Here is a 26,284-nt window from a genome sequence, read left to right on the forward strand (position 1 = left end):
ACATCTCTTAAAGATTCTGAATCATGGCCCTAGAATATTAAATGTAGGGCCTAGGATTCCTGCTTGGTTACTAAGAGACCTTGAAACATACCTGGAAAACTCGAATGTTCTAATTAAGGAAAAAGATGAAAGCGAGGCTACATTATATGGCTATGCTACTTTAGAAAGTCCGTCCTGGTGCTGGAAGTCTCTGTCACCCTTTTACGTGTTACTCCAAGTGACTTCATTATGCCAAAGGAAATAAAGGAACTGTTTGAGAAAACTCACCTCAAACACAATGATAAAAGCCAGCCGAGCTGCGAGGACATGCCAGAACTGCAGTGTGTAGCCGTAGGGTGCCAAAGAGTGAGGAGGGTCCCGGTAGTCTCGATATCTAGAAACACACGAGAAGGTTGTATCCCTACCCTGGTTCTCCAGGTCCTCAAGTATCTTCCAACTTCACCATGAAGTCTTTATACACAAGTTGAACAAATGTTGAAGGGGGAAAAAAAAACCTTTCTCTAAGCTAGACATCTGTCACTTTGTCCAGCATTTTTTCTTTTCGTAAAATAATCTCTCTTCTTCTCTGGGAATCATCCACTGGTGGTTGGGTAGGAATTACCTCTCACTCAACCTCAGCTCAAATGATTCTGAAGATTCATCACCAGGATGCTTGTTAGAACCAGATGCTTGTTATTAAGTGAATTACCACTAAGTCCACGGAAATGCTAGGGGCTACCACAAATTAGATGGAGTAGCAGGGAGGGAGGGAGAGAGGGAGGGAGGGAGGGAGGGAGGGAGGGAGACAACATACTAGAGGGAAAAAAAAAACGAACTGGAACAGAGAATATTCTGCTGACTCTACCCAACTCTTAGCACTTTCATTTTAAAAGAAACTTCCTGTGGCTTCTTGATGCTGCCAACTGCCTTAAACTACAAATTTCTCTTTTGTGTATATCAATTTACATGGGATTTCTGCTGCCTGCCATTAATGAGTCCTTCCTATCTTGCCCCCAGCCTCTAACATTTGAATTGACATTGAGCTGCGTATGTGTTTGTTGAACACCTATGTGGAGTCAGGCATCATCCTGGAAACTTTGATCTACACAAGTACAACTCATTGCTGCTATCACCATCACTAATGTCCCTATTGAAAAGTGTCCCCAGTGTCATAAAGTTTTCATGCATTTAGAATGATCTGGATGTATTGGTTGTTTAAACATGTCTTCTGTAGAGAAGCACTGAATTCCATTGTCTGATAAAAATTATGATTTGTTATAAAATTTGGTAAAAAGTGGAGCCTGACCTCTAACCTTAGGATCAGTATTGATCTACAAATAAGATGATCCCAAATAAGTTGCTATAAAGACGATGTTTGAAATATATCAAGTACTTGAAATACTATTAGTGGTCACCATTACCCCTATCGAAATCATCATAGTAATTATTATTGTTAGTGTCTTTGGGTGTGTATGAAAATATACCATGAAGCTTTTATCACTAGAGGAATCCTGATAATGAATATTTTGTGCTGAAATTGAGTGAATGGTTGGATGCCTCCAAATGGTAATAGGGATCAGGCAGAGCACTGAAATTTCTACTGTCTACTATGTAGTCATTCATCTGACCTAGCGTAGGTCCAACAATTATGCATGGAATCCCAGGAGGAAGAACTTTCTTCAGGACTGAAAGTGTGTGGAGATTTCCCTAACCTCTATTTGCTTTTCCCAAGCTACTCGGTAACCAGGGATCATGTTATCCCTCTGCTCATTTTTTAGGCACTAGTATTTCAGAAATATTCCAAGTAGATATTCTAGAAGAAAAATACAACTAAGTACCCCTTATTGTACTTATGATTATTAGACAAAACTATATTTTTAAACAGTCTAGACTTCAAATTTTTTTTGCAGTCTCGTCTTCTTTGACGCTGTAAACTTTTTTCATATCAGTATTCACAACAAAATTTACAGATTTTTGCTTGGGCATCAGTTATCTATATCAATAAACTTAGGTTCTGTCTGTCTGTCTGCCTGTCTGCTTTAGTCTTTTGGATTCTCTTTTCTACTCTAGATTTGCAGATTATTGTTGCAAATTCCCTAAGTTATGCCTTTACCTAGCCTGGACCCTACAAAACCTGTCGTATAGCCTGAAGTTGGAAAACTGGTCACACTCAGATGCTGTTTCTGCCTTATTTTTGTTTTGATGCTAGGAATTGAAACCAGGGCTTCCTTATGACAAGCACTGGGCTCTGGGCTCTGGCCCTGAGATCTACCTCAGCCCTGATGCTCGGCTTTTAAAGTGGGATTATTTAGTTGTCAAGTGACTGGCTGCCTGTTCCCTGCACTGGTTTCAGTGGAACATATCCTTTGGGCTGAAATAAATGCACCCTTAAATCTGCCTTTACGTCTCAAGACATAAATGACTTCACTGGAAATAGGTTTTCCTAGCATCAGCTATTGTTAATTTATTCCCATTTTTTTTTAACTGTGAAAGAATAGCACACAGACTCCTCGCCAACACAGGGGCAGGGGTGTCAAGATGTCTTGCTGACATTCCCAGATGCCCCGAAACGTTATAGAAATTCAAAATTTCAGGACAATGATCTTGTTTGTTTTATTCTCTGCATGGGGCTTTCATAAGTAAAGCCATGCCTACTTTCTCTCCTTTGCATTTAATATAAGCAGCATTTAAATATTTTGATTTCCTGTGCATTGTACCTTAGTTATTATGTAATATATCCTTGAATTCTTAATTTTATGTAATTTTTCTATTTCCACTACCATGACACTTCCATATTAATTACTCACTATGTATTGTGCCTTAGCATAAGGTAAAACTCTTTTATTATTATTCCTTCAAAAGATTCTGGACTGGTTTTTCATTTTTGCATCTACATGGAATGTTATTGTGATCCTTAAGCACATAGAATTCCCTAACTGTAATTCCCAATTTATGAATAAACATATAGGTTTGTTTTAAGTCTCCTTAGTTAACTTGTTTATTTGACACTTTCTCATCCCTTGCATTTCTTTTGTTGCATTCCATTTTTATCATTGACACATGCAGTGGCAGTTTGAAGGAGAGATGTCTCTCCTAGGATTGTGTATTTGAATAACTGGTTCCAGTGGGTGGGCTGTTTGGAGATGTTATGGAAGCTATAGGAGGTAGAGCCTTGCTAGAGGAGATGTGTCACTGGGGTGGGCTTTGATGGTTTATAGCCTTTTCCCACCTCCTAACTTCTTTCTCTGGTTCCTGCACATGGATAAGATGTGATCAGCCAGCTTCGTGTTCCTGTTGCCTGCTACCTTGTCTTCCTGGCATTCTTTCCCTTTGGAACCTTAAGCCAAAATGAAGTCTTTTATAAATTTTAATTATCTTTTATCATGGCAACGGAAAAGTAACAAATACGTATGTTTGTGAGGATGTTGTGCTGTTTACTTTTATTTGCATTTGAGCTTGATGTAAGGATATTATACCTTTAAGATTTTATTTTATTTTATTATTTTATTTAGTGTGTGAATATATATGTGTGAATTCATGAGCCCACAAAGTCCATAGAGGGCGTCAGATACATTAGAGACGGGGTTCCAGGTCCTAAGAGTAGTATATAATTTTTACCACTGGCCTATCTCTCCAACTCACAAAGTCTTCTCAAGCCTTCTGAAGCTTGCTTTCTTATTTTCTGTTATGTTGCCTGGCTCTTCTTTATTTTCACTACTGTATAGTTATATAGTGTGGTTATATTAGAGTTGTTTTATGTTGCATGTTTAGAATAGGCTTGCCAGTTCTCTATTTTGTTTCAGCTTCAGACCATGGGAAGCCTTTGAAACAAAGCATAAGTCTACCCAGTTGAGCAGCTCCTCTTAGGGGAGAAGTTGATCATTGGACTCTTGTGTATTTTAGGCTCCTCATTCATTTAGTTTTGCCTTTAGGAAACTATTTCCTTCCAGGTCACTGATCTACTTGAGAAGGTGTTTTAAAAATTTAACAACATGTTCAGATGTTTTCAGGCTGAGAGCCAACTTGGGTGTGTCACATGACATATCAGTGAAAAAGAATTCTAACACTGCCTTTTCTATGAGGAATGTATATATGTATTTTACACATATGTGTATGTATTTCTCTTGCAATTGAAGGCCTTAAAGAAAGATGAAAATGCTATTTCAGAAAAAATTAAAAACATTAAGCAAAATGATCACAATTTAAATGAATGAAGATATCAACCCCATTAGTGTTAGTCATTTGAAAGGTACTTTTATTTCATTATGTAGCACAGCTAGACTTATGAAACAGGAAGCAAAAGCTGAAAAGTGTTCTATACTTTATTTTTATTTTTCCATTTATTTATTTATTCATTCATTTTACGTCCCAATCATTGCCCCCCACCCCATCTCTCCCCCTCACACTATCCTTCTCCCTTGGCTCAGCCATTAAAGGGTCACAATCTTTGGGCTCAAAACCAAAACCAAACTTTTATATTTTTAAATAACAAAAAGGTTTTAGAAGTAAGCCTTTTTTCCATCTTTGTTTGTTTGTTTGTTTGTTTTTGTTAGATAGGTTGGCCTCGAACTCAAGGTGAACCAAAGATGACTTGAACATCTGACTCTTCTGCCTCTGCCTTCAGAGTGCTGGCATTCAGGTCTATGTCACCCTACCTAGTTTTTGTGTTGCTGGAGATGGAACCCAGGGTTTCATTTATGCACAAGTACTCCAACACCTGTCCTATATCTCGGTCTAGTAAATGGCTTTTAAGTGAAAAATAATACTTACCATTAACAAATAAAAATACCAGTTCCAGGCATGAATTACCCTTTATGGAGCTAATACCCAGTGAGGTCCCATAGATTACAGGCTACCATCTACGCTCTCGGTTACCCTCCAGGAACTTTACAGTAAGGCCCTATTGCTAATGGACCAAATATTCGAGTCACTGAACATGGATTCAGCAAGCTGGTACTGACTTCATCCCAACAGTGCTGAGAGGTGCTGTGTGCACTGCTGGAAGAGTGAACTGATTATTACTCTGATCCAGCTGTGAACTCTTTGAGCTACAGTAATATCTGACCTGGTGAGACATGTCCACTGGTACAATAATGATATAAAGACACGGGAGTAACTAGCCACTTTCTGGTTGGAATTAAGGCCTGCTTCGCAAGCTGAAATTCATACTGGCTCTGTTATATGGCCAAGAACATGTGGCTAGATAGGGCATAGTCCCTCGGGGAGAACCTGCTACCATGGGGACTAAATGGGGATAGTATTAAGCTGATACCTATAGATTAGTGCATTTCTGAGCCCAGATAAAAGAAACACAGAGACTGACAATTAGAGATGATTCAGAGAATAAGAGACTGTAGAATGCTCAATTCATTTTAAATGGGACATTTATATTATTCCCCTCCCCCCAACGCTCAGGGATCACTGTGGACCGGGGTGAAAAGACTCGGAAGGTCAGAGGTCGTGAGTAACTCTGAGGAAACACGTTTTCTGGATAGAGCAAGGCAGTTGCACAAATGAATTCACAGTGATTGTGACAGACCTACGGAAGCTCAAACCAGACAAAATACTAGCGTGGATAGGGAAAGCGAGGATGAAGTCCAGACCTTGAGTGAGAAGCTATTGGCAATGGCTGTCTGCTGGATGGACAGTCGGTTTTCTTTAAGAATGTAGCTCTATTGGAACATGGTCCACCGTGCTCCAGTGGAACGCCACATATCCAAGAGCACATGGGCTTAATGAGCTAACAATTTTTAAAAAGGACACAAAATCGGGTGAGGAGAGAAATGGGGATGAAGAGGGGAGGGGATGAATGTGATCAAATTATACTGGATGACATTCTCAAATAAAAAACTAATACAAATGAAAACATCCGCAGGTGATGTTTAATACCCTTAGGACTGAGAAACACTGCTTGATTTTTGTATTATTTAATTTTTATTAAAAAAATTAACCAAATGAGACATAATCTATATTGTTCTGACATGTTCCATGAAGGTTTTAATTACCTTTATTCTCTCTGAAGCATATTTTTCTTGGGCAGGGAATATAAATTATATTTACCTTTGGTTTGCTAGAACTTCATTTGCACACCAACCATGTATATACCCAACCAAAAATTTTAATATATTTTCTGCCCAAACACTGGGTGTTTTTTCATTTACTGGAAACATATTTTTTATACTGTATATTTTGATTATGGGAACCACTGCTTTAAAAAAACTCAGCCAGAAGGCCTGTCAGCAAAAGCTTCCCATGCTAGAGCCACGTGAACTTAGCAGAAAGCCTGGTGAGGTTCACACTCACCTGCAGTACTTCAGAGGGGTTCCTGAGAACTCACTGCCATCAGACTCTGGCTCTGACCGATTTTCAAAGTCAGAAATTCGGAACACAGACAAGCTGGCATTCACATAGCCAACCATGCACCTGAAAGAGATGCAGATTGTATACTTACAATAGTACTCATCCCCTTTACCTCTGTGTTACTAACACCTTTTCAATTAGCATCTCTTTCCACAGCAATGCTATGCCCTCTGCTTGTGTTTCCTTTTTCCTTGGAACCCCTTCTCCTTTATTTGGAAGTGTAAATGTGACTTATCTTTAGTGATCAAACAAAACAGCACCTATTCCAAGAAGATTTCCTCACCCAGAGTCAGCATGACTCACCCACTTCTGTCTGAAGCACCACTGCATTTAGATCAGGATTATCCTTGAGTTTGTGCTCCTGTTGGCTGCATATATATGTCTTCTCCCTTGAACTGCAGGATTGTGGGAGTGGAGTGGATGTCTTACATTTTTATTTTAGGATCTAGCGGTTTTACGCACTCACGAAATCCAGAAACATGGAATCTAGTTAACTTGATGGGAGGAAAATGACATGTCAGAGATTGTATTTGATCTTCCTGATGGGATGAGGGGAGGGAGGGAGGAAGGGAGGGGGAGAGAGAGGATATCTTTTTGGAGTCAGTTCCCTCTGTCCATATTTACATGGATTTGGGGAGAGGGGTGTTGAACTCAGGTTGCAAGGCTTTGTGTAGCAAATTCCTTTGCCTTCTGAGTCATCTCACCGGCCCCACCATAATGTAATTCTTTAAGTGAAAAGAAAGTTCACCATATATTATTCATGGATTAAATGGCACCAAGTAGCAAAGCATATAGTTCTATATTTAGCCAAATGTAAGACAACCGTGAGCGGTGGTTACTTGTGTTATGTACACTGTGCCTTCTTCAGGTCAATACATATTGTGGAATGAATAAAACATGGTCCTCAGAGCGTCTACATTATCACATCTGATGTGATCCTAAGCTACTAAATCTTAAGCTAAAATGATGACACAAGCGATTCCCAAAGCATATGGCTTCTTCATATTATGCACAGGATATCCTCATCATGGCCTTTGTTATCTACTGTCCTCATCATAGCCTTTACAAAGATGAGCTGAGCTTGAAGAACCATTCGCCCAGACACTTGAGGGTCAAACACATAGTCAGCAGGGATGCAACATTCCCCAGTCCTCCCTACTTCTCCCTGAAATGGTGGTCTAGAGGATGACTGGATGAACTGTCTAGATCAGGACATGCAGACATACTAACAGCTTGGTGAGAGAGCGGTGCTTTGACACAAAATTTAGTTGTCATCCTAGTTGCTGAGCAGTGGTCTGGGAACAGGCAAAAGCCAGGCCCAGTACTGACATGGAATATTCATAGCTCTGCCTGTACTCTTCTCTCAAAAACCAACTCCAAAGCTTTATGGAGATTCAAACCATTGTCTTCTGGTTTTGTTTAAAATGTCCATTGACAAAAATCTAAATTCTAATACGCTACCTGTCTTAGGAACAACATCGTTCATCCTTTACACAAAGAAGTAAAAAAGAATAAATCTGTGAACAAATTTACTAAGCATATTCATGTAATGGAGGCATAAACCCATGTTGTAAATATGTCTTCAGCGGCTGGTTACTCACACACACATAGAATTAAATGTGGACCTAGTATACAAGCATATTGTCATCTTCTTTCTATAACATCTCAATCGTCACAGGAGAAGGGCCACTGATACTGAACTGTTCCCCTGATTCTTTTTACAAGGGTAGAAGCCCATCATTGCCATATTAGAAAGGTGAGTCTGCTATAAATGTAGAGAATTGGAATTTCATACTTTGGTTTAGCCACAGTGCAGCCAGTGATGTCTATCCATCTGTCACAGTTGGAGGACCATAAAAGGCAGGCTGATGTTATGCTTACTTGGTTTGCTGGGATATGCTCTGCATACCCACTACCATTTTGAGAGAGAGAGAGGGAGAGGGAGAGGGAGAGGGAAAGGGAGAGAGAATGAAGATGAAGCTATCCTGATGATAAGAGAAAAATGATGAGAGGAACGATCCCCAAAGAGTAGCAGACAAAGAAAGTTCTCTTATTATTATGAAGGACGTTTCTCTAAAGGACAAGTAGATGCCTCTGAAATCATTCCCAAGTAAGGAGACTTGCAGCAGGACACAGACTTCGCTCAAGGAAAGTTGAAAACATCTCATGCCTCTAAAAGTGAGAATTCTCCTTTGAAAACATTGGTTACTTATTGTTTTTAATTCCTTAATGTACAAGATGGGGACATCAGGTGATCATTGTCACCAGGATTTGAAGGAAGCACAGAACCAGAAGTTGACTTTCAGGTTTGTTGATTGCAGATCAAACTTGCTGCTGAGTGCCTTTGAATCAGCTATAAACGTTGTCTTTGAGGTTTTAGGTATTGTGACACTAACAGCCTGGGAATGGAAATCAAAGGTTGAGAGATGCCAGGGAAAGAAGACTGGGTTTATGTACTTAAGGGCAAATGTGTTTGATGGATAAAGTGTCTCAGGCTAATAGTTGAGTACAGAAGTGATTATAGGATTTATGCAGATATATTCTCTATTATTCACTAAGTAAGATATGCTTGTGATTAACTCTATGAATGCACAAAGTCCTTGATCAGGGCTCTAACCCTTTATGACATCACCATTTCTGTAGAAAAGCAGCTTTGATTTAGTAATTACCAAGGGCATCTGAGTTTATGAATATGTCACATGGTAATTCCAAGGCCAAGAGCTTTCTGTATCCGTAGCATGATCCTGAATCATAATGCCTGCTCAACGTTCTTCAAGTTCCTTTCTAAGGACCCGATGTAAGGATATCTCCCAAAGGAGGTGGCCTCACCAAAGAAGAAGAACCCACAAAGGGGAGAGATGAAACCCTCAGAAGAATTTTTGTGCGTGCAATTATAGAAAGTGTTGCCTTAAGCCATTTCTTTTCTTTGCAGACCGAGCTAGAACAGACTTCCTACCAGCAGCCTTGAACACCTGACTGCTGAGCATCCAGAATAGGAGAGTGGCTTTAGTTTTAATGGTCATGAAATGGACAGGAAAGATGTGACCCTTCCTTTTAAGCAGTCTGCGATCTGCTTGGGAACAACACCAATAGGAGGGCCAGGAATAGCATTAGGCAGACCTAAATGTGTCGTCTCAGGGACAAGGGTCATGGGACCCAAAGGACAGTATGTACATAAGTGTAGGCATCCTCCGGAGAGGAGCCAAGGTAAGCTCACCCAACAGAGAGGAGGAGGCGCTGAGTGTTGTGACACAGAGCTATGGGAAGACACAGTGACAGACTTGGATAGAGCACATTTGACTTAGGTTCAATTTAAATGGAAAACGTGTCATTTCTACAGCTGGCTTATATCACAAGTGGGATTTGACTCTTGCTGCCCAATGCATTGCAAAAGCTTACAACTGTCTAAGATTTTATGGTGCTTCTACTCTGCAAGACTCTTTATTTCTAGAGCAGTTCTACGTTGGAAAAACAGCAGAGGTAGAAGAGAAAGAGGAAAAGAAGATGATGAAAATGAAGGAGAAAAAAAATCACTATAAAGTAATAGGGTGCCTGCTATGACAGAGATAAGACTCACAAAGGATAACACGCACACACACTGCATATCACACACCTACACACCACACCCATACATGCATACACACATGTACAGCCCCACACATCACACACATACACACATCACACTCCAGACACACACCCATACATACATGCACCCTCACACACATACACATGCCCACACTACATACCTATCCACACACCACACATCCATACAGGCACACACTACACATAACCATACACAGCTACACACATACCACACACCTTCACACATACACACACACACACACACACACACACACACACACACACCACATACCAATAGAGAGACACATAGACACACATGATAACAAGAAGAATGACCAATGGATTAGAGACAAGAGGTATAATCTGGAACGTTGCAGATAGCTCATAAAGAGGAAATTCACAAAGAAAATGCCCAGAGATGAACAGAGTGTCCAATAAAAGAAAACCAAGGCATAGTAGATAAATTCTAATCACCATGAACACTGCTTTAAGACTGGTAGGCTGCTAGAATTCTAAAGCTTTGATTCACTATCAACTCTACAGATTTGTTCTCTGTTCATTTTTTTTTAATTTTTAATATTTTTTATTACGTATTTTCCTCAATTACATTTCCAATGCTATCCCAAAAGTCCCCCATACCCGCCCCCCCACTTCCCTACCCACCCATTACCATTTTTTTGGCCCTGGCGTTCCCCTGTACTGGGGCATATAAAGTTTGCAAGTCCAATGGGCCTCTCTTTCCAGTGATGGCCGACTAGGCCATCTTTCGATACATATGCAGCTAGAGACAAGAGCTCCAAGGTACTGGTTAGTTCATCATGTTGTTCCCCCTATAGGGTTGCAGATCCCTTTAACTCCTTGGGTACTTTCTCTAGCTTCTCCATTGGGAGCCCTGTGATCCATCCAATAGCTGACTGTGAGCATCCACTTCTGTGTTTGCTAGGCCCCGGCATAGTCTCACAAGAGACAGCTATATCTGGGTCCTTTCAGCAAAATCTTGCCTCTGTTCATTTTGATTCTCCCAAAACCAATCGCAAGTTTCATCATAAGCAGAAGTGGGGAAGGATCAGAACACTTTATTACAGATTAAACTCAGGAGGTTTACAGTGAGATGAGCCATAGAGTCACCTGTGGGGCCCTGGAGCTAAGAATAGAGAGGTCTGTATAGGTGTAGCTCTACCTCTGTGTAGGTTCCAGTGGTTACGGTGGAGTTCGCCCCTTTAACAATCCTCTGCCTTTCAGAGTGAGGATAGTAATGTATATCCTTCTCTGAGTCATTTTTGAGAATCAAATGCAGAATATATCTGAAAGTAGCTTCAGTGAAGGGAAGCTTTTTCAGGCTAAATCAAGTAGAGACTGTTGACGGGGATTGCCATTAGGGAGTATTGCCTGGGCAGTATAATCCAAGTCTTTAAGTCTTGGTTCTAAAGAGTCGATAGGCTCATTTAAAGTTGTTAGACAATTAGTGTTTAATGGCCTGGTGATTACTGTAGAAGAAGACTTCACAGGAGCCTCTGCAGATGGGTAGATTGTGAGCTCTGTCACAGCCCTCCATCATCCATGCCTTAGTGTGTGTGGGATAATGGTGAAACTGGATCCCTCCAGGTTTGCTTAACTCAGGCAAGTTATGCCATTTGCCTACAGTGGCATAGGGAGCAAATTAATTTGGCTAAGACTGTAAACCAGGGGGCAGGGTTGCTTTTATTAGGTGCCAGCCATAGAAGATAATTTTCTAGGCATCAAAGATGATAGGCAGACATCTAAACACCACGGTTAGAGTTAGATCATTATTGTGACTTTAGGGACTCAGTAATGCATGCTAAGATTTTTGGCAAAGCACAGAAATAAAAGGTAGGTGGCATTTGATAGTAACAATTAGGTTTTATCTGACCATGTGCATTCTACTCTAAACCTCAGAACACAGGATTATGTCTTAATTTGACTGATCCTAGGTAGGGAAAACATAATCTTCATGCTACACCAATATTTATTGAGTCCCTTCTGGGTCTTAGGTACAGGGGTCCACAGTCCTCATGTCAAATTTGCAGCCTCCAGACCATGACAGTGTGAATCTCAGATAGTAATTCCCTTTTTATACATTCATAAAATTTCCATAGCTATATTTATACTAAGTTGCATGCTGTTTTTGTTGTTACACACATTAGGAGCTCACACAGTTGTGAATTTGGAGTTGGCAGGAGTCAGACAGGGAAAATAGAACCGCTGCTCTCACATTAGAAGCATCTGAAACTTGTCTGACTTGTTTGGGCTCCAACCCTTTGCTAAATGGGATGTGTTTTCTTTGGCTAAAAACATAATGACATAATTTCATTTCCCCTACCACAGGCTTTGTCTGGGCTTGTGTGTCACATGCCCGGTATAAAAGCCTCTCTGTGTCCGGCACCATGCTATGGCTAAGAAATGGAAGTTTCATAATCGTTTTCTGGCACTTACTTTTGCCCAGCTTCTCCTTGGCCTGCACAAGGTCCATATTTATAAGCATATACTAAGCGAGGGATGAAGTCGGATGTTATTGCTATGACAAATGCATTCGTAATAACAGACAGAATCCCGATGCCTTCGAGAATTCCATACCAAATTCCTGTTCAAAGAGAAGGGTGGTGTTAGTTCCTCCAGATGTAGTGAGAATGAAAACAGCAAGATGAACCCACCTGTGAAAGTCCTTTTTCATCTTTCCAAATGCCTCTGGCAACAAGGCATTATTCTCTGTGTTTCCAAACTGTTTGGAATGGAAGGAATTTCTGTAGGTGTGTGCATGTACCAGTGTACTCATGGCTTGGGGTCAGCATCAGTCAAAGAAATCTAGCTGCCCAGTCATTCCTGTGCCATCTGATAAGATCGGCACACAGTGTCAAGGCCTTAGCAGACTGGACACTCCTCAGTGGTAACGACTAGGTCTCTTCTGCTCACCTTTGCAGACTGTCCCTGATGTGCTGGCACAAGCCGAAGCCCAGTGAGTAAACACTTGCTTCCTTTGGACAGTAAGAGGCTAATCTGAGCAAAACGTCTGCATCCAGGTCTCAGCTATGCTCACTGGCTAGTGCCTAGCTGCCTTGTTCTCAGTACTGGATGCAGGCATGTATGAGACAGTCCCTATCCCAGCTGCTCTCGAGAGTGCTACATCTCATGCAGAGCAGTGCTGCATCATAACCCAAAGATCATCAAATCATATCAACAGAAACACTAAGAAATACAAACTGAAAACACCCCGGGATAAAAGATGGCTCTTCTTCATGGTAGAATTAATGAATAAACAGAGAAGGAATGGAGACGATGGAAAGCCACCATTCATTGACTCAGTAGTTTTAGCCAAAGCTCAAAGCCCATCTCTGCCACTGGAGAAGCTAGGTTTTGCTTCATGTAAGGAAAACACTGAGGAAAATGGGGGTATGGTAGGATGGAAGCAAATCGATCTATTTTTAAAAGTGATGAATCAATATTTTCGATTCTGAAGTCTTAGGGCAGAAATGAGCAAACTAAGAATCTGTTTAAGCACAAATTCACGAAGCACTGGAAATCTAAAGCAATCGGTCTGAGTAGGTGGTTTTATTTCTTGCACAATATTATTTAAAACCAATGTAGTTGGTTTTTTTCTTCAAAAATTAGCTGAAACCTTGAGGATTCCTAAAGTGTGTGGCTTTTAATTTGTTTTAGTATGTATACATGTATGTATGTATGTATGTATGTATGTATCAGGGTCTTACTATGTAGCCCTGGTGGGCCCGGAACTCAATATGTATACCATGCAGGCTTTGAACTCACAGAGATACACCTGCCAGAGTCTCTCCAGTGCTGGGATCAAAGGTGTGTATCACTGGATCAGGCAAGCTTTAACATTTTTCTACAAGTTGTTTGATATCTTCAAAAGAGCCTACCTGGTCCCAACTTACCAATGTCTTTGGCTCTCGAAGCCAAAGGCCTTCTCCACTGAGTAACAAACTTATAAGCATCAAGTCGGATTTCAATGATGTTATTCAGTAAGGCCAGAAGCGGTGCTAGAGGAAAAGCTGCCACAAAGATAGTCGTGAATCCAAACTGAAGGACTAGGGAGGAAAAGGGAGAAAAATGAATAATGTTAGTTTCCCATGGTTGTTTCAAAGAGACAGTAACCCAGATGTATCATTACATCAAGTCATATTTTGGGATCTATCCCATGCACAGTCACCAGACCCTGACAGTATTACTGATGCTATGCTATGCTTGCAGGCTAGCATGGCTGTCCTCTGAGAGGCTCTACCAGCAGCTGACTGGGACAAATGCAGATACTTCCAGTCAAGCATTAGACTGAAGTAGGGGACCCCTAAGGAAGAGTTAGAGGAAGGATTGAAGGAGCTGAAGGGGATTGCAATTCAGCAGGAAAAACAACAGTATCAACTAACCTGGACCCCTCAGAGCTCTCAGAGACAAAGCCACCAACCAAAGAGTATATATGGACTGGTCTGCCCCCCCCAACCCCCATGTAGCAGAGAACTTGCATTTCTGGCCTCAGTGGGAGAGGATGTGCCTAATTCTGTAGAAATGTGATAGGTCACCCAGGTTTTGAAGGCATGAAGGGGTCATGCAGAGCAGCTAAGGTTTGGCACTGTGAGAGGCCATGAAAGGCCATTGGCAAAGGTGTAGCCTCAGTTGCAATTGATGGCCCAGGACTGAAGGGGTCATGCAAAGGGGTTGAGGCTTGGCACCATGAAGAGAGCTTATGAGAGGCTATTGGTGAAGCCAAGTTACAGTGGAAGACAGCAGCGTTTTGGAGATGCCAGTACCATGAGATGACCACCAAGAACAGCAGCAGCAGTGAAGTACAGGCAGCTGGAGCCTAGAAGACAAGGTGTGTACTACAAAGGGCATGGCTGGAAAAGTGACCCAAGCCCTTGGAGGAGCCCAGAAGATCATGAGTTGGATCCCAGACATTGGACAGTTAGAGTTTAATTTTTGCTTTTGATTGTGACTGTGCCCTGATATTTTTCCCTCTTGAAGGAAGAAAATATTTTTAGTGGATCCCACAGTTAAGAAACTTTAATTGTAAAGAGACTTTGGATTTTAAAAGATATTGGATATTTTAAAAGGATTGAACTTTTAATATGTAAAGACTGTGAGATTTTTAAAGTTGTTTAGATCTTGAATAAGAACTAAGGGTTGAGGCTTACTAGTGATGTGTTTGTGTGTAAAGTTGACAAGCGGTCAATTGTACTGGCTAGTTTTCTGTCAACTTGACACAGCTGGAGTTATCACAGAGAAAGGAGCTTCAGTTGAGGAAATGCCTCCATGAGATCCAACTGTAAGGCATTTTCTCAATTAGTGATCAAGGGGGAAAGGCCTCTTGAAGGTGGAACCATCTCTGGGCTGGTAATCTTGGGTTCTATAAGAGAGCAGGCTAAGCAAGCCAGTAAAGAACATCCCTCCATGGCTTCTGCATCAGCTCCTGCTTTCTGAACTGCTTGAGTTCCAGTCCTGACTTCCTTGGTGATGAACAGTAGTGTGGAAGTGTAAGCCGAATAAACCCTTTCCTCCCCAACTTGCTTCTTGGTCATGATGTTTGTGCAGGAATAGAAACCCTGACTAAGACAGATGGAGAGAATGGGAAGCCACCATTAATTGAACTTTACATGGAAGAATACTACAGTAAGTGGGTGGAATGTTGAAAATAGGATAGTTGTATATTTCCAAAGCATCTCCTCATGTAACACTTAAGATATGCTGATGTGCCACACCCTGATATGACGATTCCTATTTTGACATTCTTCCTGTTCATGGTCTTCTTGGCTAGATACTATATCTCTGCTAGGTGAGCTATCAGAACCATTCAACTCCAAGTTCCATCATTATTGTCTCCCACTTCTCCCTCTTTTCCACTGTCCCTACTTGACATCAGACTCTGTCTTTCCTGACATTCACCTCTCTTCCCCACTGAATCTCTGTCAGTCTGCACAAGAGTCTTGGTTACAGCCGTTGCTCATCATCTTTCTACAAGAAATGCTTCAGAAGGTTCTCACAGCCTACATACAGACCAACTCCTCCTTTTCTCCCTACCACTCAAAACTCTTAGTCATTCTTCCATGCAGACTTCTAAGCTTCAAGATCAAATGTGCCTCATGCTTCAGACTTGACAAAAAAAAAAACCCAACCAAACAAACAAACAAATAAAAAAAAAACAAAAAAACTTTGCTCTGACCACATTGAACTTATGGTCTTGTGAGTCAAACATACACATAATGTCTGTATTGATAAACTAATGAAACTCAATTCTTCTTTTAAGGTTAAGCTCAAAGGTACCCTCTCTTGGAGATTTACAGTTGCACAGCCTCATCTGGTAGCTTCCACTGTTGCTGAGCAACACAGAATGAATTTATTTGCACTTATGCTTTGGCCTCTATTCTTCCTTATTTATACTTGGCTTTGTGAAAGTAGGAATGTGGGCCTCACTATGTTTCTCCTTCCCACATACACTCTGCAGTGGTTTGTGTTTGGAAGGGATTTGTTAGGTACTAAGTTATGCTGGCTCATTGACTGGCACATAATGACAAAGAGTGGCTTGGAACAGCAAGGAAAGCCAGGTTAAACTGAAGGTTAAACTTAAGACGATGCTGGTCAGAAACATATCTATATGTATATCTAGTCATCCATATCTATACACATATATGAATATATATATGAATACTTCTTTAATCTGAGAAATGTATAAAAATGTATCTGATATCACTAGTAACAGTAATGTATAGAACCCTTTTGTCTTCCTGTCAGGAGCAAGATGCCCATGTCAGCATCATATGAATGGTTTTAGGACAAGAATAACCCAAATGTTTAATGATTAGAAAGGGAAATATAAAATTATCATTATTTGTAGATGATATGAGAGAACCTATAGAAAAATGTAAAAAATACATATGAATTATAATTGATATTAGTTTTCAGAAGGCTTCTTTCTTACAAGGTCAACATACAAATCAGTGGTAACTGTATATAATAGCAACAAAACAGACAATAAAGGGAGGGCCCTGTGTGCAGTTCAAGGCAGGAGTTTGTGCTTAAAATTAATGAGGCTCTGGGTTCAGCCATCAGGATAAAAAACAACAAAGCCCCATATTACAAACAAACAAACAATATACAAGCAGAAAAATTGTGAAGGCAACATTATTTGCAATTGCCTAAAATGTATCAAGTTCTTAGTAATAAATCTAAAGTATGCAACCCAAAATCGTTACACTAAGACTATTGAGAAAATATATAAAGACAAATGCAGGAATATAACACATTCAGGGACTGGACAATATACAAGTATTGTTCAAATTGTTGGAGGGCTTTAACTAAATTCCAGGCAATACCTCAGTAAAGTTGTTGTTGGTCTTCTTTACAATAGAAATTGGGAGTGTTAATGTGAAATTCGTTGGAACTAATTTGAAGAACATAATTGAAGATAGCATTATGAGTGGGAAGACAAGCCATCAAGCAAGGAAAGTCGTTTGACTTGCAACAACTTTATCTGGCATGTGATGGTCTCGATATGAGATGTATCCACATATCTATGTTTGAATATGTGGTCTATAGCTGGTATTATTTTGGTTCTTAATATTCCTAATGCTATGACTCTTTAAGACAGTCCCTCATGTTGTGGTGACCCCAAACCATAAAAACTATTTTGTTGCTACTTCATAATTGTAATTTGCTGCTGTAATGTATTGTGAATATCTGATATGCTGGGTATCTACCTGATGTGAGACCTCAAAGGGGTTGTGACCCACAGGTTGAGAACCACTGCCTTAGGCAGTAGGGTCTAATTGGATGAAGTGGGCCAATGGGGGCTATGGCTAATATTTAGAATATGACTCTGTGTCCAGCTCACCCTGTTTCCTATTTAGATGAGATGTAAGCTGCTATAAACTTCTGCATCCATGGAGCTTTCTGCTACTGTATCTTATATGGCATGATGGACTGTGCTCCTCACACCAGGAACTAAAACAAACCTTCCTTTCACCAAGTTGTTCTGTGACAATTTGTCACATTTGTCACAATAAGAAAATCAACTAATACATGGCTCATGTCTATAGTATGTAAGTATATGCTACAAATCACTAAGAAAAAGATATGCCTCCTACTCCTAAGACGTGTGTCAGGTAGAAATCTAAAGAGAATATATGAATCTAAGAATATAAGAATCTTTGTTTAGTGTCATTAGTTGCCAGAAACTTTCATATTGAAACCATGTTGAGATGTTACTGTATACCAACTAGAGTAATTTTCAAAAAGCCTAACAATTTAGTAAGATTCAGTGAGTATGTGGCGATCTAAAGTGGCATGCCCTCTTCACCTGTCCTTAGAACAGGATTATTTGTGCCTAAGGGACGGGGTGTGGGATGGTAATAGAACACATCACTTATAAAAATTATTGGGCTGAGTTTGGCCTGGGGAGAACAGTTTGCCAGCCTCTCGCTTACACTGCTCTTATGTCTAAGTCTGTGAAGACCCCATCTGTATGCTTGAGATTTACCCACTTCTCAAAATCACTTTATATTGCAATTCAGTAAGTCATAGTATTTAATAACATAATAAATCCAGGAGGCGATTAGGAAAAATCAAAACCAAACCAAAAGGAAGCAGGTAGATTTCCTGTCTGTCTGTGATATGCCTCACGCCGTTCCAAGCTGCAGCGATACCATAGGAGCTGCGGCATCCTACCTACAAAAATGTTTCTTAAGGGGGGTATTCTTATTCATTTTCTTCTTTATGGGGGAGAGTCCATTAAGAGACTTAAAATGGTGATTTCTCTTAATGAATTGCCTTTATTAAGTTTTATTATTAATGCCCACGTTGAGGTTTTTCTCCAAGTTATATCATTCTGCCGTGGTCTAATTGAATCTCTGAAAACATCAATAGATACTTAGGACAGAAGCAATCTAAGAAACATTAAGCATCAATTCTATTGCTCCTTTAATTTTCAAATTCTCCCAGCCAGGATTGCTTCCTTCAGAAGTAGTTCATCTTGCCCATCTTGACTCTCATTTCACCTCTACATTGGAGAGCTTAAACAGGAGATTTTCAAAAGAAGAGAATTGCACACACACACACATACACACACACACACACACATACTTACACACACTTACACACACTTACACACACACACACACACACACACACACAGGAGAGCATCATTATTATTATTTCCTCACAGGATAGATGCTGAGACTAACTTGGGTTTGATTTTAAAGAAGTCGGATTCCTTAACTAAGTGTAGCCCAGCCCAAGTCAAGCATTTCTCACTTTCTATCACTTCCCTCCCATAACAAAAATGGCTGCCCTGATGTACTTCCCATGATTCATGGCATGGCAACTGTGATACTTCCTGTGCTTACACTTCCTGTCTCTGGCTCTTCCCCATTAGTCTATGTACCCTTCAGAACTGAGCACTGTGTCATATTCCCTTTGTGTGTCTGGTGCCAAGTGTAGTGTTTCCTTGGCATTGAGTAAAGCTTAACAGATGTCTGCTGGATATGGGAGTCAATCACTCTGAGTGATGATTTTTCTATCTTTTTTTTGATGCATGTTATTTTCCAGCATTTTTCCCCCAGTGGATTGAGTTCCTTAATGAGACAGAGTACAGACATGGGGCATACGAGGAGGTCTTTGGGCTACAGGATAGAGACTCCATGAGTAGGGTTAATTTGTGTGTGTGTGTGTGTGTGTGTGTGTGTGAGAGAGAGAGAGAGAGAGAGAGAGACAGACAGACAGACAGACAGACAGACAGACAGACTGACAGAGACAGAGTGACAGAGACAGAGAGGCAGAAAGACAGAGAGAGACAGAGACAGAGAGAGCAAGCTAGAATATGCTAAGAAATATCTCTACTGTAGGCTATGAGTTCAGCTCTTCTGGTGATTCAGGCAGCAAGATAGAGTATCCTGAAAGATTTGAAATGACTATCCCCTGAACTTTGTTCATTTGAGATGCTAGTGAATCTTACTCATGTGCTTATACATACTAGATAAGCACTGTACACTGAGCTAGAACCCCAGTCCTGGCTCTGAATGTCTTAAAATTTCACTTTCCTTTATACTTGTTGCTTTGGAAAGCCCTCACACCAGAATCCCCTTACATGAATGGCCAGATGATAACGGATGTACATTTAATTGAGTGTAGATACAGATCAAAGGCTTGCATATATAATTAAAATGCAAAGCAGATATCTTTCCATACTCATTTCCAGGTATTCATCGAAGAGTCCATAGGCATTCATCGGCTGAAGATTGTAGTCCTTTTCCCACTGTGGGAAATTTATTTTCCTTTCAGTCCCATGTTCTTGTCGGACTTTTCTTCTAGTCCACCAATTTTGAATTAACCTGGGTGACAAGATCAGTTTCTTAGAAAATTAGACATGATTGTTCCTAAGAACAATGAGAAAGTAATGAGAAAGAAGAGAGTAAGCATTTGGCACCACAGTTAAAAACCAGCTTCACTCAGGCAGAAAGATTGGGACTAGAGAGAATTCTGAATCCCTGAAGTATTTCTGTTAGCGAGTAGACAGAATGGCTGATGAACGTATTTGATTTCCTATATGGTCTCATGTTCAGTTGGTTAGACGCCTGAGAGCATCATGGGTCTACTTGGTACCATGGCAACACCTTGGACATTCAACGGTTAGAAGGTCTAGCTTACATGGCTTAACTTAGTCCTCATTTGCAGTCCTATCACATGGGTGATCATGATCAGTATAGTCTGATGCCAGGGACCAGCATATCTGAAGATAACAATCAGCTTTCCAGGAATGGAAATAGTCAAACAAAAGTATGTGGAATGAGGAAAAAAGAGGGGCGGCTATCAGACACTTTGCTTACCCCATGGTTTTGCTATGTGTCTTGACTCATTGGTTAACATTTTGATTAGATTCAATCAAATCTTCCATAAAGTAAGACACCATATTTCTATTTGTATGTTTACTTTTTAAAAGTCTTATAGAAAACATTAGACACTTGGTGTGAGATTTTAAAAAATTGGATCTAAGAATAGAAAATTGGTACTCTTGCTTCTGACAGGGCCCTAAGAGAAGGGGTTCCTCATTCAGCAAGTTGCAGGCAGTCCCAGCTCAGTGGTCGTCCCTGAGTCCCAGAGAGATGTTTTCCTCCAGTCACTGAAGTGACCTGGAAACCAACTGGTGTGGAATCCCATCAGACACAGAAAGGTCACGATGTGTACTTAACAGCCTGGCTGAGCTCTCATAGCAAAGCTCACAGCTATTTTACAGAGATAATAAGAAGATTCTGCCCATTGTTATCAACCGGAACATCTTATCATTGAGTGATAATATGCTCTTTTAACTCTCTGACATTATCTACTTTTCCAACTTTCTTTTTTCTGTAGTCTGAACTTGCTGTACTTTCTTTTTTAAAATTAAGATTCTGATTTTTTTCATGGAAATGGGAATAAAGATCTTATGAATAATTAAATAGCCAAGGACTTGTACTGGAACCCCAAATGTCAGAGACATCATTAAAGCATGCTACACACACACACACACACACACACACACACATCCAGAGTCTGCACATGCATAGAGGACTCATAAAGATATTAAGTCACTTTTCTTTAAAGGTAACCACTAGTAGGCCAACCATGCTTCCACACCCAAGAGTATTTGGGGCAGCATAATAGGCTTAAAATAAAATAAAAAGAGGACACATGAATTTGTTTGTATGGGTAAGGATATCAGTATGGGTCTAGGAGGAGTTGGGAAAAGGAGGAGAAATGATTAAAAGTGATTGTATGACATTCTTGAAAAATTGATAAAATTAAATAAAAAGATTGGTCACTTTTTTTTTTTTTTTTGAGACAGGGTTTCTCTGTGTAGCCCTGGCTGTACTGGAACTCACTCTGTAGACCAGGCTGGCCTCAAACTCAGAAATCTGCCTGCCCCTGCCTTCCAAGTGCTGGGATTAAAGGCGTGCGCCACCACACCGGGCAAGATTGGTCACTTTTATTTATATAGGTTGTGCTAATCCTAAAAGAGCCAATGTTTATTATTTTTAATTAAAAATTTATTATTGTCTTACATGTGTATGTGTGTATGCTATGTGTACTGTACCATGGTACACATATAGAGATCAGAGGGCGACTTTGAGTCAATTGTTTCTTGAAAATCTTTGAGTGAGTTCCAAGAGGATCCAATTCATGTTGCCCGGTTCGGGTGGTAAAAGTCTTTCCCTGTGTAGCCATCTCACTGGGCCCCAGTGTTTACTGTTTTTATGACTGCCTTTGAATCTGCATGTGACATACTGGTTTAACTGTGGAGTCCATAATGCTTACACTCAGCAGTGTTCATCACGGGACACAGTGTCCCTCCCTCTGAAAGCTACAGTACTCACGGGTAGCCAAGTTCCATGAAATTATTCCAGGTCTGCTTTAGCACCATTATAATACCCATTTGCATGCAGAGATCAATAAGGCATCCGCTAGGGTGGCACTGTGAGGCAAACAAGCACAGAGATCCATCAGTCGAGGAACACAAGAGTGGCTGGCTTCCACTCTGCACAAAGTCGCCTTAAAGCTGTTTAATGAGGATGAGGGGGAGAGCACTAACCTCTTCTAGCCTCCACCTGTTTATCAATCTCAAGTAGGCACCTGGGTGTCCTGTAAATCTTCAACACAGAAGCAAGCATTAGCATTGTGCAGTCCAGGCTTTCAGTGACTACTACATTCACCTTAGCATGCCTCTAAAGTAAATGATGGGAGCCATTAAAGGTCATGTCTGAAGGCACGAGGAAACCCTCTAGAATGGTCATTACTTGAGCTTCTGGAATTCTCCAAGGAACATTTCTCTTTAGGCCATCCTGCTTAGCTGCCGAGGAGGGCAAGAGCCCATTCTGGCTGTTTCCTAGGTCTTCGAATGTTTCTACTGAACATCAAGCGCCCCAGCCTGTGTGAGCAGCAGTTCTGCTCCTGCGTTCACCCATATTTGATCTTTTTGAATACCAGCAGTGTTGGTTTAGCTAGCATCATGGTAATTAGTTATAACAGCAGTTTCTTGCTGCTGAAGTAGCTAAACAACAAAAGAGAGGCCTCTGCTTCTGCTCACCCAAACTGGCCTCATGGCCTTGCCCTCAGATAGGATGGGCGGGTATCACCATCATACCATGAAACAGGGAATCCTTCAAAATTTTGATCTCTGGTGGGTTTCAGAAATCCAGAAAGCCTTCGCTTCTCATTTCTACCCTCTTCCCTGCTGGGATGTCCTTCTGTGAAGTCAGGGACCTTGGCCATACTTCAGCTTTCAGCTCGTTATGGCACTTACTAACACGGGTATGGCACCCTCAGGCTTGACTCAAGTGAGCTGGAAGTTCCAAGCTTTCCACCCATTGCTTTGCCCACACAAACTTTTATCTGTGCAATCGAAGAGGTACCGGCGCTTTGGAGGAGAGACTATTTTCCAGGTTTTGCAGTTTGGGAAGGGAAAGGAGGTGCCTGACCTCCTCTTTCTACACTTTGCATTGATCACTCAACAGGGAGGACCCCCGGCCAGTGGGCTCTGAGTGTTCCATTCCCATTAGGGCTGGGGCAGGGGGTGGGGCACGGAGCAACGTACTTCTTACCTTCCGAGGAAGAATGCGATGTAAAAAGTGGAGCTGTTCAGATTGACAAACTGAAAAAGAAACATTTTCAAGGTAAAGCTGTTCTCCCACTCGGATTCTGTGCGAGGCTGTTCTGTGGGCAAAAGGGAGTAGGGTTTGAGAGGCTGGCCACGATCCTTTCCCACTTCCTGCTTCACCCCCCCTCCCACCCCCCCAAGGACTCAGAGGATCATCAGGAGGCACTGGAGGCTGGGGCTTGCTGACAGTTGACATGTTACTGGACAGAGCATGCAGGAGATAGACCTTCAGGTTAAAGATCAGTCTAAACCACAGTGTGGTCTCAGGTAACTACTGGTACTTCTGAAAGGAGCGTCCAGCCTGCTCTGTGGTTACAGGGCATCTGGAGAGGCTGGATCAGAGACAGTCAGGCTGAAAGTGCCTGCTTTTCAGCCATCTCTGCAGTCTCTTTGTTTTGACCAAGTTTCTGCCAATAGAGTAGGCTGTACATAGAGTCAGAGCCGGCTGTGATGCTAGTGATCCTGGATACTTTGTACCTGTGCTCTTTTGTGTTGCTATTTTCCATGTGTACATCTACTTTAAATTTCAGTGGCTTATGACACTTATGGAATATGACAGCTTGAAAAGTATAGATAGAAAAAGATCTTTTTACTAGATGCATTTAAATTGTCTTGCTGGAGAGAAAGAATCATGTGTAATTCTCAGTTAAGGGGCATTTCTTTCATTTTAAAATGAGATATTATTTTTGTTAACTGAGAATTTAACATATGCATTTAATATAGTTTGATCATATCCATCGTCATTTCTTCCCTAAGCCCTCCCAGACCCACCCATCCTCTCTGTCCTAATTTTCTGTTTTTCTGTTCTCTCTCTCTCTCTCTCTAATTGAAAGTAGCCCACTGAGTCTAACGTGTTGCCCATAAACTCATGGGTGTGGGCCACCAACTGGAGAGTGGCGGCGGGCCTGCAGGGGCCACAGGGGCTGGTCTTTCTCCAGCACACTCTGGAAGGGAGGCTCTAAAGCCTTTTGGATCCCTGGACTGCAGAAGAAGGCTGCCTTCACTTACCCAGATTTGTTAGAAGGAGTGCGACTTTTTCATAGAGCTGTAAAATAAATTCATACGTTTAACAAATGAACTCTAGACGTTCTGAAGCCGACAATTATAAAGAACACAGGCAATCAAGTTGGGAGTGAAACTTTTTCTTTATGTTTCAAACAATGGGAAACACTCTGAGCAACAGGATGCTTTCAGGAATAGTTAGGACGGTGCAAGGGCTTCCTTTATGGTTTTAAAAAATCTGGCTTCTTGGGGTTAATAATTCTGTGGCAAGGAGACTCAATACCGCTAATAAGCAGTTTCCTGAGTGAGGCTGATCCTTCATTACATTCCAGAGTTGGCAACTGAATGTAAGAATCTCTCGTTGGTTTCTAAGGTGAGCCTCTGTCCTCTTGTTGTTGTGAAATTCCATAAGTTCTACATTACAGCACCATGCATGCTGGGTTGAGCAAGCATTGTGGGAGACTCCCAGAACATGTGGTTCTATCTCTCCATTATTGCGCTGAATACATTCTTGATTCACCTAGCTATCTGATTGACAGATGGTTCTCAGAGAGAATGGAGGGCTTGTGTGTGTGTGTGTGTGTGTGTGTGTGTGTGTGTGTGTGTGTTAGTTCAGTAAAATAGAGCTCTCAGAGATTTTCCAGAGAGGATATAAAGTGAGAGAATAAAAACCTGCTTTCTCTAAAAAGAAAACTAAGATTATGCAGTGTACTTAAAACATACTGTTTAAAATTCCCTAGGCTGGATGTCAGCATTCTCTTTGGGAAGCTGTAGACTTGACCGTATTGTCTCACCTCTCCTTCAGACCACTGCACCCTTACTTATAGGTGGGATAGGCTTGGACTTATAGACATTCAGGTCTTTCCTAATTTTTGAATTGTCTTCCCCAGGATCCTTGCTTACCGTAGAGTCAAACCAAACACTTAGATCACATGACTCCAAACATTCAGCTATGGCTGCTTACTCTGGTAAGGCAAGTAGTTTTTCTATACAAAGATATAATGACTAAAGCCATAAGATTAACATTTGCATACAGAAACTTCAGACTAACAGAGCCCAATGTTAAAAGAGATTTGTATAATTACAGCAAGAATGTATGAGGTATAGTTTAGTCATCTTCTTTTGACCATAAAAACAAAACCCCTGTAAACAAGAGATTAGAATGGGTGCCCGCGTAAAACTTATTTGAGTGTTATGAAGCATGTTATCACTAAAATGGCTTAATTGTGAAAATGCTGATGACTAGTAAATTTGGTAAAACGCCTTCCTGAAAAGTATAATTTTGATTCTCAGTTTATTCTTTATCTTTTTCACATAACACATCCCTGTTCAAATGGATAAGTTTGTCACACTTAACGCAAAGGTTTCTAGAGCTTGTGATGATGCTGGTCACTTGGGTATGAACACTGGAAAAACTGGCAGTTAAAAAATAACCATGACATGAAGACATGATTCATATTAACTTTTTAAAAAATAAAGTACACAGAGACAAGAGAAGGGTCTGTGGCATCAATGAACACACACACACACACACACACACACACACACACACACACAAACACACTAGGGGTGGGAGGGGGAGGAAGGAAGGAGGAAGGAGGAAGGGAGAGAGGGAGGGAGGGAAGGGGAAAGAAAAGGAGAGAAAGAGAGCAGAAAAGCAAGAGACTATGGCTATAAATCAGGAAAAGGCACATTTCCAGAGAGGGGCTC

At 40.9% G+C, this 26,284-nt stretch overlaps 1 protein-coding gene across 6 annotated transcripts in view; it reads right to left on the minus strand.

Moving 5' to 3' along the window:
* The window catches only part of Ano4 (anoctamin 4), a 408,979-nt gene that overhangs the window by 5,006 nt on the left and 377,689 nt on the right, over positions 1 to 26,284 (minus strand). For all 6 annotated transcript variants that reach the window (XM_029482967.2, XM_029482966.2, XM_029482964.2 and 3 more), the window contains 9 exons: positions 24,581 to 24,617; positions 23,517 to 23,628; positions 22,508 to 22,565; positions 22,293 to 22,390; positions 20,131 to 20,273; positions 13,833 to 13,985; positions 12,376 to 12,523; positions 6,283 to 6,402; positions 268 to 373 (listed from right to left, as the gene is read on the minus strand). In XM_029482967.2, the coding sequence (XP_029338827.1) occupies positions 268 to 373; positions 6,283 to 6,402; positions 12,376 to 12,523; positions 13,833 to 13,985; positions 20,131 to 20,273; positions 22,293 to 22,390; positions 22,508 to 22,565; positions 23,517 to 23,628; positions 24,581 to 24,617 (975 nt within the window). The remainder of the gene's footprint in view (positions 1 to 267; positions 374 to 6,282; positions 6,403 to 12,375; positions 12,524 to 13,832; positions 13,986 to 20,130; positions 20,274 to 22,292; positions 22,391 to 22,507; positions 22,566 to 23,516; positions 23,629 to 24,580; positions 24,618 to 26,284) is intronic.

Source organism: Mus caroli, unplaced genomic scaffold, assembly GCF_978045245.1.
Source record: "Mus caroli unplaced genomic scaffold, Mus_caroli_1 scaffold_9, whole genome shotgun sequence".
Taxonomy (NCBI): domain Eukaryota; kingdom Metazoa; phylum Chordata; class Mammalia; order Rodentia; family Muridae; genus Mus; species Mus caroli.